General features: G+C 40.2%; 1 protein-coding gene and 1 pseudogene across 6 annotated transcripts in view; one reads left to right on the top strand and one right to left on the bottom strand.

The window, feature by feature from the left end:
- Positions 1 to 1,783: 1,783 nt before the first annotated feature.
- LOC119542865 lies at positions 1,784 to 8,686 on the bottom strand (annotated as a pseudogene).
- Positions 8,687 to 13,448: 4,762 nt separating this feature from the next.
- The window catches only part of TMTC1 (transmembrane O-mannosyltransferase targeting cadherins 1), a 289,639-nt gene continuing 287,283 nt past the window's right edge, over positions 13,449 to 15,804 (top strand). For all 6 annotated transcript variants that reach the window (XR_005218412.1, XR_005218411.1, XM_037846482.1 and 3 more), the window contains exon 1: positions 13,449 to 13,913. Coding sequence is in view for 4 of the 6 variants with exons in the window: in XM_037846482.1 (XP_037702410.1) it covers positions 13,612 to 13,913 (302 nt within the window). In the remaining 2 variants the exon portion in view is untranslated. The remainder of the gene's footprint in view (positions 13,914 to 15,804) is intronic.

A 15,804-nucleotide genomic window follows, 5' to 3' on the forward strand; every position in this document is an offset into this window, starting at 1 on the left:
GGTGAAATTACAATTATATCATTCTTTATTAGCTGTACTATTTCTATACCAAGAAACCTCTATTAACTTATTTAATTATTCTGAGGTATACTTTGTGTATATGAAAACTAGGATAAATGCTTGATTCTTTCCCTTGACTTACTAATTTTCAAAATAATGATTTTAGTATCAGTATGAATTCATAGATTTTATATGTATTGATTATGTTTCAAGCCCTTGTAATTATTATATCTATTGATGCTTTTCTTTGACTGGTGGAATTTTGTTCAGGTTGGCTCCTGAACAACAGTATTTGTCTTCTAAAATTTCCTTTTCTTCAGGCACATTTCCTCCCTCAGACCTGGAATCACCATTTCCCAAGAGGTCTGGTTTCTGCTTGTCAGAAACTACAATCTGGGTACTGGCATACAGTCTAGAGGGTTAGTCATTGTTTCTAGGGAGTGTCAGAGGATTTTTTTTTAATAATCAAAAGGATACTTTATTTTAAATGTAGATAGTATCATAATTCATCACAATAATTTATAATACTTAATTGCTTCTTAAATATTGTCTTATAAATGATGCTTTCTGAATTAAAAGTAACATGGATTCAATAACTTTTTAAATTATTTATTTAGGACATATTAAAACAATGATAATAGGAAGTAAAAAATATAACTTGTCTCCTATGAAGTCTTCTAAGAAAGGAAATCCTAAGAATTTTCCTACCAAATGCCATTCCATCACTAAGAGGGATTAAAAAGAAACATAAATGATTTTGAACAGAAATGCCAGTCTCCTGTGTTTGGTTCTTTGTACAAAACCAAGTCTTTAAAGTTGAAATTATATTCTATAAGCAATAAATTCCTTAACAGCAGCTCAGAGTCAACATTAATATCCTGGTACAATGTACTTCTGGTACTACTGATGGTAACATAGTACTCCAATCTCTAATGTATTTACTGTCTCACCTCTGCTAATCTTCCCAAGCATCTCCATAGGTCAAGAAAATGCTCATCTTCTCAAAGTTAGTTCCATCCAAATAAGAAATTAGTTCAGGGTTTTTTTTGTACCATCAATATTCTTTGTAAAGAGCCACATTTTTTTTTTTTGTTTTTTTAGCTTTGTAACATGCTTTATTTTTTTTTTATTTTTTTTTCTTGCAATTTTATTAAGTTATAGTCACATACCATAAATCATCCAAAATGTACAATTACTTCTTCACAGTACCATCACATAGTTGTGCATTCATCACCACAGTCAATTTTTGGACATTTTCATTACTACCAAGAAAAAAAAGAAGAAGAAAAATAAAAGTAAAACAACCCATCCCCCCATCCCCCCACATCTCCCATTATTCATTTACTTTTTTGTCCCCATTGTTCTACTCATCTGTCCATACACTGGATAAAGGGAGCATGAGCCACACAGCTTTCTGCAATCACACGGTCACACCATTTACGCTATATAGTTATACAATCATCTTCAAGAATCATGGCTACTGGGTTGCAGTTCAACAATTTCAGGTATTTCCTTCTAGCTATTTTAATACACTAAAAACTTAAAGGAGATAGCTATATAATGCTGAAGAATAACATCCAGAATGACCTCTCAACTCCGTTTGAAATCTCTCAGTCCCTGAAACTTTTTGTTTCATTTCTCTTCCCCCTTTTGGTCAAGAAGGCTTTCTCAATTCCACAATACTGGGTCCAGGCTTATCTCCAGAAGTTATGCGTAAAGAGCCACATTTTACAGAGGAGGCAAAGCTTAGGGAATTGCACCGTTCCAGTCTGAGGTCTCCACCTTAACCTTCCAAATGTCACTGTTGTGAGAAGGAGTCATCACAAAGTGTCATAGCAATGTAGCCTTCCTGACTCAGTGGATCAACAACTTTCAGGCACTGTCCAAGTGATACCTGGTAGAGCTCATTGTTCTTCTCAAAGGTCCATTGTTGAGATCCTCCTGACCCATGGCACTTCATGAGTCCTGGTGGTTCTGATGAGCGAGTCTCTGACATATCCAGGCAAAGTAGATTATTCAAAACAAATTCATGCTCTTCATTATAAACCCAGATCTGATTTGGGTCACCATAGTCACACATCTTAAGCACTACAAGGCCTCCCTTCTGATTTGAGCGGCCTTATGCCACCAGGATTTGTTGGTCTGAGGGTGATAGAGCCTTCCACAGTGAAGGACTTAGGGGAGTGTTTGCCCTCTGTTAATAAAAATGGGTTGCTGTGGTTAGGCATTAGGCCCAGATACCTGCATCTGTGGGTAAATATTATCCAAATACCATTTAAATGATTTACAGCCCAACTTCTTTTCTCAATTCAACATGCTTACTAATATTTCCATAGCTTTTGGTCTTCAGATCAAGTCTTAAGAGAAAAATGCTGTTCCTTACATTCATCCATACATGTGTCAGCCTCAAAGAGTTGTGTTTCATGGTGTCCTGGCCTTCAGGAGATCCATATGGTTGTCTTTTCTGGAAAATGTGTCCTACTCTAGAGCAAGGGATGATGAGCTTACCTCCATACATCCAGATCTGAAATGATATTTCCAAATTTTCTCTTCCCCAGATATCCATGCCACTGTAATACTGTCCAAGTTCATTGAAATGGTGTCTGTTCGTGGCAAACACTCAGAGGGTGCTTTTTAATAAAAATACATCATGAGTTCATACTGGTTTAGCACTACACAGATTTTGTATAACATCGTTGACTTTACACATGCTCCTATTTTCTCCTTTTAATGATACAAAATCATCATTACCACCATCATTACTATGATTACTTTAATAGTTATAGATAGTTTTTATCCTGTTTTAGAGTATATTCTTTTACGGAATTTACAATTAAGTTACTTTATTTTTAAGGCATTTGAGATATTTCCTGGCTATTGTTTGTCAACAACATTATACACACACACGCACACACACACACACACACACACACACACTTAGGTTCATTTATTTATTTATTTTCTATTTTAAGTATTGCTTTTAAATATTTGTGTTTTATAATTGTGTAAAATATTTAAATGGTTCTAAAGTCATATCTGTAAAACTAATTATATTTAAAGAAGTTATACTTCTATTCCTGTCCCAACTACTACCTTAAGCTCTATCTTACAAGTATAGATATTTTTAAAATTGTGATTTATCTTTTTTAAATGTATATTTTATTTGAAAAATGTTATATACTACACATATTTTTTTCTGCCTTGCTTCTTTTCACCTAGAAATATATCTTACAGCAGTAAATAATGATATTCCTCATTCCTTTTTACAGCTTCACAATGCTCCACAATGTGATTATATTATAGGTTATTTATTAAATCCAGGTTAAGTTTATTCATCCAGTCCCCCATTGATGGACCATGGGTTCTTTTCACTTTTGGGGTTTACAAATAGTGCCATAATTAAGAGCCTATGCTTCACTTTAGGGTCATGATAGAGTAATTGGGCTAATTTACTCTTCTCCCTTAAACACAGACAAATTATATGAAACAACAGATTTAAGACTCGGGACAATAGGCATAGCAGGACAATGATCTATGAGAGAAGGGAAACAAGAGTTGGGGTCTAAAGTTGCCCCAGCTTGCTGTCTGAGAGAGTTGTCAGGTAGCAATATGGGAAGCCAGAGGTCTCCTTGATTTGAGGAGAAACAGTTCAGAGTTGGGGAAGCCAAAGAGGTTAAAATATTCAGAAAAGTAATGGAAAGAGAGATTTCACAGAGGGGGTGGATGGGGAGTGGGGGGGAGAGAGTACAGATGAGGAGGTTGTCCCTCAAGGTTTTTTGGAGCATTGATCTTTGTGTGTATGCGAAGAAACTATTTAAGGCTGGGAAAAGAACCAAGAGGAAGGAGAAAGTAAGAAAAATTCATGGATTTCCCCCGGAGCTGGGAATAGTTTTATGTTCTCAGCAGCCAGAAGGAAAAGCTGCCCAATACACAGGGCATTTGGTAGAGTCCTCAGAAGGATATTGCCTTAGCAGTGAGGTTCAAATTAGCTGTCAGTTCAATGATGGACATATTTTAACAAAACCTAAAAGCAAGCATCAATAGGATAGAACAGATTCTAAGTAACTTAACCATATCCCGAAACAAAGTCCAACAATACTTGAAGGAATACTACACACCCAAAGACAGAAACCTCAAAATATTCAGCACCAAATAAAAAATTAGCTGGCATGCAAAGAAGCAAAACAAACAAACAAACAAGAGCAACAACAACACAAAAGAACCCATAACCTGAGGAAAAATCAATAGTAATAATGATAAAAAGACTTGAAATAACAAAGGTGATTGAATTAGCAGACAAAGAACATTAAAACAGCTATTAAAAATATGCTCCATATGTTCAAAATGATGAAGAGAACATGAACATGATAATGACAGAAATGGAAGGTTTAAAAAGGACCCAAATAGAACTTTTGCAGATGAAATATACAATATCTTAAATGAAAAAGACATGAGATGAAATTAAGAGCAGATTAGAAACTACAAAGAAAAAGTCAATGTACTTTAAGGGAAAATAATAGACATTATCCAAATAAAACACAGAAAGGAAAAAAGAATGAAAAATGAAAAACAGAAAATCAGTGACCAGTAGGACAACACTGAGCCATGTAACATAAGTGTAATTGGAATCTTAAAAAGAGGAGAAGAGGCATAAAACATATGAAGAAATCAAGGCAGAACATTTTCCCAATTTGAAAAAGACTATAAACAGGGAAGTCAAACAGTTCAAAGAACTCCAAATAGAATAATATAAAGAAAGCCATAGGAAGGCACGTTGCAATCCAATTGCTGAAAACCAGTGTCAAAGAGAAAATCTTTAAAACAGAGAAAAATAGACATATCTTATTGTGCCAGTTTGAATATATTATGTCCCCCAAAACTCCATTATCTTTGATGTAATCTTGTGTGGGCAGATGTATCAGTGTTGATTAGATTGTAATTCTTTGAGTGTTTCCATGGAGATGTGCCCCATCCAACTGTGGGTGATGACTCTGATTGGATAATTTCCATGGAGGTGTTACCCACCCATTCAGGGTGGGTCTAAATTAAATCACTGGAGCCTTATAAATGAGCTGACAAACAGAAGGAACTCAGTGCAGCTGAGAGTGACATTTTGAAGAGGCGCTACAGCCAAGAGGGACACTTTGAAGTACACCCAGGAGCTGAGAGAGGAGCTGCAGATGAGAGACAGTTTGAAGATGGCCGTTGAAAGCAGACTTGTGCTTCGGAGAAGCTTAGAGAGGACAAATGCCGCAAGAGCAACTGAGAGACATTTTTGAGGAACTACAGCCTAGAGAGGAGCATCCTGGGAAAAAGCCAATTTGAAGCCAGAACTTTGGAGCAGACGCCAGCCACATGCCTTCCCAGCTAAAAGAGGTTTTCCGGACACCATTGGCCATCCTCCAGTGAAGGTACCCGATTGCTGATGTGTTACCTTGGACACTTAATGGCCTTAAGACTGTAACTGTGTAACCAAATAAACTCCCTTTACAAAAGCCAATCCATTTCTGGGGTTTTGCATCCCAGCTGCATTAGCAAACTAGAACACTTATATAGAGTAACAAAGACAAATATATTGGCAGACTTTTCATCAGAAACTAGACAAAACAGAAAACAATGGAGGGGACTGTACACTTTGGATGGATTGTATGGTATGTGAATAAAACTTAAAAAAAAAGACAATGAAGGAACATATTTAAATTACTGAAAGAAAAATACCATCAATCAACAAACTAAACATTGTCAAAACTGAACATGCACAAAGACCTTTTACAACCAACCTAACCTGACAGAATTAGTTGCCAACAAACCTGCAAAGAAAGAAAATTATTAAAGAAAGTTCTTCAGGCATAAGGGAATTAATACTAGAGGAAATATGTATCTACAAAAAGGAATGAAACACTCTAGAATTTGAAAATATGTGGACAAATTGTTTTAAAGACATTTTTCTCATTTTTATTCTTTTGAAAATACTGTTCAAAGCAAAATAATAATGAATCATGGCGTTCTTTCTATGGTGTGACGTAGTGATTAAGATTCATGTTTTTTCCATTTCAATATCAGATTATCCCAAAACCATTTATAGTAAAGGCTGTTTCCCTTGTAATGCAGAGAAACTTTGTCATAAATCAAGTGACTGTATTTATGTGGGTCTGTTTTATCTATATTTGTGCCAATATCATGCCGTCTTAATTACTATAGCTTTATAATCATTCTTGGTATCTAGTAGTGTAAATCTTCCAGCTTTGCTCTTCTTCATGATTACTTAGTTCTTCCTTTTTATTTTTTTATAAATTTATGAAAACCTCCCAAGATTTTTATTAACATTGCGTTGATGCTATAGATTATATAGAGAGAATTGCTATCTTAAAAATTTTGAAACTTCTGATCTCTTAACATATATGCCTCCATTTATTTAGAGCTATAGTGAAGAATTTAAGAATGAGAATGACATGCTCAAATATACTTCTGAGAAAGATAACATTGACCACAGGATGAAATGTAGGAACACAGATTTCAATACAAAATAGAAATAACAGTAGTTGATGATGTCCAAAGTGAAATGGAACTGAAGATCACTGGAGTGAAGAAGCAAGGTGTGAATGAATGATTCATATTGCCAGGACAGGTTGCATAATTTGTGGGGATCATGTAAAATGAAAAAGTGATGCTACTTGTTCAGATGGCAGGGAGAAAAACTGTTGTTAAAGGTCCTAAAATATAAAGCTAACACCTTTTTAAAATATTCTATTACTTATAAAATATAATAGAGGCAACAGTGATGCACAAGTAACAAGATAAACTTGCAAATTACAAAAAAAGTTTTCATAATTTTATACAGCATAATAGATAATACTACTTTACTAAGAGATCTTGATTGATCATAAGGTTTTTCTCTCTCAATTTTTTGCAAATTCATTTTTGTGTCATTGAAATTTATACTTTTAATAACTTCCTTTTCAGTTGATATAATTGAAACTGACTTCAGTTGCTCCTGGCAAATGCAAGATCACAAATAATTTTGATATTCTAATTTTGGGAAATACCTTTTCCTGAGGCAACTGTTCCTAGAAATGAGACTATTTTATTAACTGTGACAACATTGGATAAATTTCTGATCAATTATTTCAAAACAGAAATCATACTACATCTAGAGCTGATGATTCTTGTGGAATAATTTTTCTAAAAAGATTTAACTCTTCATGTAAATCTGAATTTAATTTTAAATGTAAACTCATGCAATGATTTTTTTTTATTAGAAAATTTGTTTACTCATAGTCTTATATTTTCACATGGCACAAACACCTGCCTCATCCTGATAGGGTACAGATAGGGTTAGTTTACACATTATAGGCATATATATAACCAGCTTCCTCCTCTCTGCTTTTTTTTTTTTATTTCAGTTTTATGGAGATATATTCAAATACCATACAATCATCCTATTCTATTACTTATAAAATATAATAGAGGCAACAGTGATACAATCAACTGTCCACAGCACCATCATACAGCTTTGCATTCATCACCCCAATCTACCCTTGAACATCTTCCTTATACCAGAAAGAATCAGAACAAGAATAAAAGAATAAAAATAAAAAAGAACACCCAAATCATCCCCCCCCATCTCACCCTATTTTTCATTTAGTTTTTGTCCCCATTTTCCTACTCATCCATCCATACACCAGATAAAGGGAGTGCGATCACCAAAGCTTTCACAATCACACTGTCACCCCTTGTAAGCTACATTGTTATATAATTGTCTTCAAGAGTCAAGGCTACTGGGTTGCAGTTTGATAGTTTCAGGTATTTACTTCTAGCTATTCCAGTATATTAAACCTAAAATGTGTTATGTATATAGTGCATAAGAATGCCCACCAGAGTGACCTTCAACTCTATTTGAAATCTCTCAGCCACTGAAAGCTTTATTTCGTTTCATTTCGCATCCCCCTTTTGGTCAAGATGTTCTCAGTCCCACCATGGTGGGTCCAGATTCATCACTGGGAGTCATATCCTGCGTTGCCAGGGAGATTTACACCCCTGAGAGTCAGGTCCCACGTAGGGGGAGGCAGTGAGATCACCTGCCAAGTTGTCTTCATTAGAGAGAGAGGCCACATCTGAGCAACAAAGAGGCTCTCAGAGGGAGACTCTTAGGCACCATTATAAGCAGGTTTAAACTCTCCTTTCATGTAATGATATTTTAATGATTCCTCTGACATTTTCTGTAAATTGTGGAGGCCATATGAGAAACTGAAAGTGGTTTTCTGATTTATATTAATTAAAAAGAATTCAGTCGTATGTATGGTCAATATAAGAAAAAATTAACTTTAAAATTGCCTTCCTCATTAATGTGAAAATAGTTTTCTTTTCTGTAGTATAAAACCATCTTAAAATTTAATTTCTATTTCTAAGCCTGTGAATATTTGCTTAGCAATATTGCAGTAATTTTCAAAACCAGGGATTCTAAACTCTGAAGAATTCTAATGTTTCTGATATAGTTTATTGCAATGTCCGTGTATTTCCATTTACTTTTGTAGTAATTTGCTGACAAAGTTTTTTGCGTGGGCCAGCTGCTTGGCATGCATTTTGCCCATTGTGCCCATGGGCCTAAGCCTGTGCATGTATGTATGCACACACGTGTACATGTACATATGCTGTCTTCTGGTGTACCTCCTCTGCTCATATACATGCTACGTTATCCATTGGACTTTACTTACAAAACTCAAGTTCAAAGATAAACTTATTAAGAATTTCAAGCAGGAGACAGCAGAACATTAAACCAAGTGCCAGTGCACCTTCTGAGAAGGCTGCAGAAGTTGCACACCCATGAAGCTATCCCTGCACATGTTATGGTTGTTATCCAGGCTGGTGGCTCAACTGGCAGGGCTCAGTGAATATGTGGATGTGCCTTGAGAGAGAGCAATGAAGAGAGCTACTAAGGCAGCAGAGTTGAATGACATGAAGTTAATGAGGCACAGAGGGGTAAGCATACTTTGTAAGCATCGTTGGAAACCAAGGGACCACAGAACTGGATTCCCTGCACAGGAGTACATGAATATGGGAGAATGCTTATAGCATCATAAGATTGCTGCTAGTGAGTGGCATTTTTGCAAAAAGCTAAGTTTTAGTTACAGCCAAGATGTGATGAGACCATTCTATGAAAAGGCTAAGGATAAAGAGGAGATTGTCTATCATGAAATAGGTACTCCAGAGAAGAAAAGGTATAGGAAGAAAGGAATGTACGAGAATATGGGTTAGAGGAGAGGAAGCATAGATGAGTTTAGGATTAGATGTGTTGCTATCTTGAATGTCAGGGGATTATACTTTGGGCAGAAAACAAAGATGTCAGGAGGATGCATAGGGTTTGTGATTTCCAGAGAGCATGGCACTCTGGTGTTAAGTGTGCTTACAGTCTTTACAGCTTCAGCCTTATGGTAGTGTCTTGAACATTGGGTTTGGCTTTGTGTTGGCCCCATATAGAGAAGATATAAAAACTGAAACTGAAGATAGCAGTCTTCTCTTTGATAATAATTCCAAGAAAATGGTTAGTACCAGATAATTTTACATTAATATTTGTAGTAATAGCATGGTGAGAATAATCAAATTATTAAAAATCCCTGTGTTTGATATGTGTGTCAACATCTTTTTTAAACAGATGTGAATTCAAGGCAACTTAAACAGCCAAGCAAAAGAAGATTGGCTAGCTAAATTTGGCACAATTGTAAGAAGGAATTTCACGCAACTTATAACATTTTATCTCAAGTTGCATAATGTTGCATCATGTAAATGGGGTATTAATGATGTGGAAAATAGGTAATGACATGGAAAAAACTATTTATACAATAATAGAAAAAGCATGATACCAATTTATATTAAGGAAAATGTATTTATATAAATAGATAAAAGACTAGAAATAATACATCTACATATTTATAAAGGATATCTGTGGAAGATGGGTAGGGATATTTTAGTGTTCTTCTTTCTACTTTTCTGTATTTTCTCCAAGAACAGGGAATATTTAAATAATTAGATTTTATTTAGTTTTTATTTTTATGTGTAAATTATGTTATCTGCCCTTTTGCTGAAGTTCTGCCTTTGTAACATTGCATTTGTTCATTTACCAGTGATACGGGATATACTTGCACAGGGTGTATCATTAGGCTGAAAGATCACAGTGGGCAGTAATTTGAAATTTGTTTTATTAAAATATCTACATGCCTTTGATTTATTTTTAGTTCTGTCCTAATTTCTATCAGGAATATGGTCCATCCTAATTTGCATAGGTAACAATCTGTATGAGCCTCAGAGAGGCACTCCTACACTAATTTATGTTTTAAATTGCTCTGAGTGGACAAAAGGTGTCTTAGAAGGTAGTATTGTTCTAATTATCAGTCCTTTAAAATAATCAGAGGCTAAGGAACAAGAATTAAATGTAATTTCCTTTTGAGCCCCTTTATTAAACAAAATGACTGTTTTACACTTTAAGAGAGAAGCAGAAGGGATGATGGGCTGGCACTTCAGTGTAAACCTTCTCTCTCTGACATAAGCACTTTTATACAGTTTTCCTGAAGCAGAGCAGCATGGTATCAAGAAATGATGGGGCAGCAAAGGAACTGTTAAATTAAAACAACTATTTACTTATTGGTTTGTCCTTGAGAGGACTTAAAGTATCTTACTATTTTAAATTGAATTAATCCCACATTCATCATCTGAACAGAATAGAGATGCCACTGAACCTAGTGTTCTGAGACCTGGCACTGCACTTTGAGATTTCATTTACCTCTTCCCCTTTCAGTTGTCTCTTTGAGAGTCCCAGCTCTCAGCCTCTAGCACCTTCTTCACTTCTCTCCATTGTCATGGAGAATTCTAATACCATTTTCATTGGAAAAGAAAAGAACTTAGATAAGATTGGGTGGGCAAGGCTAGGCCCTCCTACCAGGGTCAATTGAGGAAGGGGAAAAACATACTCTCTTTAAAAATCTATTATTAGAGACATCCTATTTGCTTAAGACCTTGTCTCTACAAAGCCTTTACTAATAGATAAGTATATTACATCCATGACACATTAACCTATTAAACCCAGAAAACTTCATCAAGGACAATTCTACTGTCCTACTTAGCTGTTTACAGAAAGCTAGACTTTCATGGTGTTAATGTTACACAAACACACACACACACATATTGAGCAGCTTTGAACCCCCAGTCAAATACTTAGCATATTTTGTAACACAAAGTAACCCCTCAATATGCATTTTAAACTGATGGGCGTAAGAGGAAAAGGTGTGTGTTGTGTGGGGTGATGGCAGACTCAGGTGTGTGTGGGTTCTGGCTATTAAAGCTACCAAGTAAAAGATTTGAGGAAAAGATGGAAACATCCATGTTATGGATTTTCAGTTTCATTTCTCAATCACTAATTTTCAGGTCATCAAAAAATACGGTGAAAATGGGTGAAATGTAGCCTAATGTGCAATATGTTTGTCATTGAGTTGTCAATTGCTCAGATGTTGTCTTAAACTCTTTTTCAGAATAAATTGGAGGTGGTAAAGAACCACACAAATGTTCAGTCACAATATCTAAGAACAATTTCTGCCTTTTATTAGTATTTCTTAAGATAATTGAGCTATTAAAGGATTTTGAAAGGATGGGAATAAAATGGTGATTTTTGTATTTTATGTTTTCCTATCTGGAGGTCAAATTCCAGTATTTATAATAACACATCATGGAAATTGGGACTTGAAAGAATTAACAGATTTTCAAACCTGGAGAAATCCTAGTACTCATCACCCAGGGATATTGTTCTAGTTTGCTAATGCTGCAGAATGCAAAACACCAGAGATGGATAGGCTTTTATAAAACGGGGGTTTATTTCACTACACAGTTACAGTCTTAAGGCCACAAAGCGTCCAAGGTAACACCTCAGCAATCGGGTACCTTCACGGGAGGATGGCCAATGGCGTCCGGAAAACCTCTGCTAGCTAGGAAGGCAGCTGGCGTTTGCTCCAAAAGTCTGGCCTCAAAACGGCTTTCTCCCAGGACGTTCCTCTCCAGCGAGCTCACTCCTCTTCAAAACATCACTCCCAGCTGCACTCAGTTTCTTCTCTCTGAGTCAGCTCATTTATATAGCGCCACTGATCAAGGCCCACCCTGATTGGGCGGGGCCACGCCTCCATGGGAACATCTCAGAATCATCTCCCACAGCTGGGTGGGGCACATTCCAAGCAAATCTAACCAGCACCAAAACGTCTTCCCCACAAGATCACAAAGATAATGGCATTTGGGGGACACAATACATTCAAACCGGCACAGATATCAACTTTATTTACATGTTATAATTAGTATTCTAAAAAGAAAAATAATCTATCAGAAAGTCAGGGAAATATAAGGGTTAAAGTTAGATGCCTTACACAGTCCTTTGCTGACTGACTTAGTCGGTGCAGTTCAAATATATCCCACACCAGGAAATAAAAATCAGACCCCAGTGATCCACTTAGATGGGAAGAAAAAGTAATTTTTTTTTGGCATCACTCCGATTGTCTCAAGAGTTTAAATAAAGAATAAAATGAGGAGAAATGTTTCAGAAGTCAATTCAGTCACTACACTCAAAACAAAAATCGAACCTGGGACTTTGTGTAAGTGCAGACAGAGGCAAGGGCGACTAAGGAAAACAGGCGGGTGGCGGCTCTGAACAAACCGGGGAAGGGCGGGCAGGAAGTCCTTGGCCAGGGACACCCTTTTTCTTGGCTTTCAGAAAGGTGCTTTCGGAGGCTCCATTTCCCCCACGGTCTCCTCCAGGAGCCATCAGCCTCGCTCCTCACCCAGGGGCCGGGACTGCCGGACGCAGCGCGGGGTTGGGCAGAGAAACCCCAGGGAAGAAGACAGAGAGGGCGGCGTGACGCGACCGCGTGTGCGGGGCGGGAGAGCGTTTCCCCGGGCGATGCCGTTGCTGTTGTCCGGGGTGCTGAAAAGCCGGCAACTTCCCGGGAAGCAGCGGCCACTTTTCTTTCACCGAGGGGGTGAGGTGTGGGTGCTTGAGGCTGTGCACCTGCTAAACCCGCCTCGTCCCTGGGCCCATAGGCGCCCGCCAGATGCGCCCCTCCCCAGCCCGGCTCTTCCGGAGGAGAACTGGGAGTGAGGGGCTGACCACAGCTGGGCACACCAGGCGGGATCCCGAGGTGCCCCTTCCCAGCCCGCCCCGGGCAGGCCCGCGGCCGCGGCCCCACTCCACCTGCGCGCGGACTCTTTTTGCAGCGAGGGAACGCGTGCGCCCGCGGGAAGGGCCTGAGCGGCGGGCGGGGGGTGCTGGAGCGTGTGTGAGAGAAACCGGCTCCAGCCCCGGGATTGGGGAGGGCTGGGGTGGCGGCGAGAGTGAGCAGGGCATGCGCAGTGGGGCGGAGGCGGTGGCGATGGCCAGGGGGGCGGGGGGACTGCTGTTTATCTGCGGCTGGGCCAAGTCGGCGGCGCAGGCGGCGGCAGAGCGCGGGGCGCCAGTGGCGAGTCCCGCTGCCGCTGCACCATGCCCGAGCCCACCCCCGGGCAGCCGCCGCGCCCTGCCGGGGCCCCGGGAGGGGAGGATGCCAGACACCCGGGAGAGACCAGGGCAGCGGTGGCGGCGTGATGGTGGTGACAACCTCTGCCCGCAGCGGCGGCGGGGACCGCGCTCCGTCCCGGCAGCGGGGCTGCGGGCTCGCGCGGGCTGGTGCCGCGGCATTGCTGGCCGGGGCGAGCTGCTTGTGCTACGGCAACTCCCTGCGGGGCGAGTTCGTGCACGACGACGTGTGGGCGATTGTGAACAACCCCGACTTGCGTCCCGACGCCCCGCTCCACTGGGGCATCTTCGCCAACGACTTCTGGGGCAAGGGCATGGCCGAGAACACCAGCCACAAGTCCTACCGGCCGCTCTGCGTCCTCACCTTCAAGTGAGCCCTTCACCACGCGCTGGCCGCCCCCTCGCCCGCCCGGCGGCGAGAAGTTGCGGAGCTGGCTTGGCTGGGCGTCTCTATTTCTCGCCGCCCGGGCTTCCCACCCCTCGCTCCTCTCCCGGCTGTTCGGCCACCCTCCTAGTCTGGTCCTCGCTCCCGCTTCTCTGGGCTCCTGGGGCGACTCGGGAAGCAAGGACTGGGGAGTTGGGATCGAGTTTCTCTAGTGTCTGCGCTCTCGGCCAGCTTTCCTCTCGGGGCAGGGTTGGGATGGGACTGGCAGAGCCGCCTCCGCATCCCGTCTGCCGGACCGGGGCTAAGTGAGACACCTCGCTGGCCAAACGGACTCGGGAAGGGTAGAGGTGAAGACATTGCTTCCTAATTGGGAATTTCTCAGAAGCTGTTGGGCAGCTTTGCAGATAGAGTGCGTCAGCCTCTTTGGGGTCGCGTTCCTATGAGACGAGGCGGGAACTGTGAGCTGCTAGGGCTGCGTGGGTTTGGGGGAGTAGCAGGGGAGGAAACAGAGGATCCCTCCCCGCCCCCGCCCCCTGCTCTCCGCTCCCTCTTCCATCCCCCCGCGCCCTTGGCTGTTCCCAGAGCCTTTCCAGTCTGCCAAACCCGCTCTGAATCTAGATTTTAAAAGGACAAAGCGAAGGAACGCAGAAGCGTGGACTCCTCCGCGGATCCAGACGTCCCAGCAGAAATAGTTTTCCTTTTCATTTATAACCTCGGAGTCATGATTCAGCGTTTCTGGTGTGAATAAAGTGGAAGGGGGAACCGAGAGTACGCAGGTTTTGTAGGGTGGAGTATTTTCTTGAATTTAAAAAGGTCTAGTTCCAGAGAAAACGTGAGAAGGGCTGAATTGAGGGAAGTACTAGCTTGTACCTCATGAGCTTGACTCAGCCTCTTATAATTTGGCTCAGGATTTAAGCTTATTTTAACGTGGCAGACGAAACTGTTGAAGTAATATTGGTTCGGTATCATCGGCGTCTTAAACCTTTTTGAAAGGGTGTTATAAGAACCCGTCTTTATGTGATGATCATTTGAGACTGGGCTGGCGGTTTGAAAAGCCTGCCCTGGCTAGGAGGCCACGTTCTCTTGACAGGTGGCTCTGATGACTTAGAAAAGGAATCCATAGCAATTGTCAACAATTCATGGGTTTTCAACTTAATCCTTCCACCAAAAGTTTAATGTTTAAAGAGGGTGAGGAAATTGCACATTTGACTCTGAAAAGAATACTTTGTCTTGTTTGAAAGTTGTTCTGGTTTTCAGCTGCAAGATAATCTTGGCTAATGAGCGAGTTGCTCAGTTTTTTCACTTTCCCAAATGCTTCTTAAAGTCTCCTTAAATGGGACAATTATAAATGTTTAACTTCTAGATCAAGCTGTTTTTCCTTTATTATAATGAGGGTTGTTACTGAGAGCATGAGATGTGCTGGACACAAAACCACGGAGTCCTTTCGAAAGGTCAGGGTCAAATGCCTGTGCCTCCTTGGTAGGGGAGGGGGAGTGTTTTCAGTTCTTCACTTTCTAAAATGCTTTTTTATTGCTGCAGGAGATTGAAGGAACAGAGGAGAGAGGTGGAGGAAAGAAGTGTGCAAGGAGACAAGGAAAAGGGGTTTGGCAGAATGGGGGCAAAGGAGAAGGAGGGGTTAGGGTTTGGGGGATTCTTCACTTGTGGTAACTGATTTCGAAAAGCAATTAGCAAATGCCTAAGATACATTGCTCTTTGTGTATTGTATCTTAATGGCTGTTAAGGTATCCTTTTTTTTTTTTTTTGAGAAGATTGAGTTGCACAGCTACAGAGCAACACAGATCTAATGTAAAAGGAACAGGTACCTCTTTAAAAAGAGAAATTTAACTACTGCTTCTCTGCTTAGATGCAGGGATTA

The sequence above is a fragment of the Choloepus didactylus genome, chromosome 8 (genome assembly GCF_015220235.1).
Source record: "Choloepus didactylus isolate mChoDid1 chromosome 8, mChoDid1.pri, whole genome shotgun sequence".
In the NCBI taxonomy this organism is placed as follows: Eukaryota; Metazoa; Chordata; class Mammalia; order Pilosa; family Megalonychidae; genus Choloepus; species Choloepus didactylus.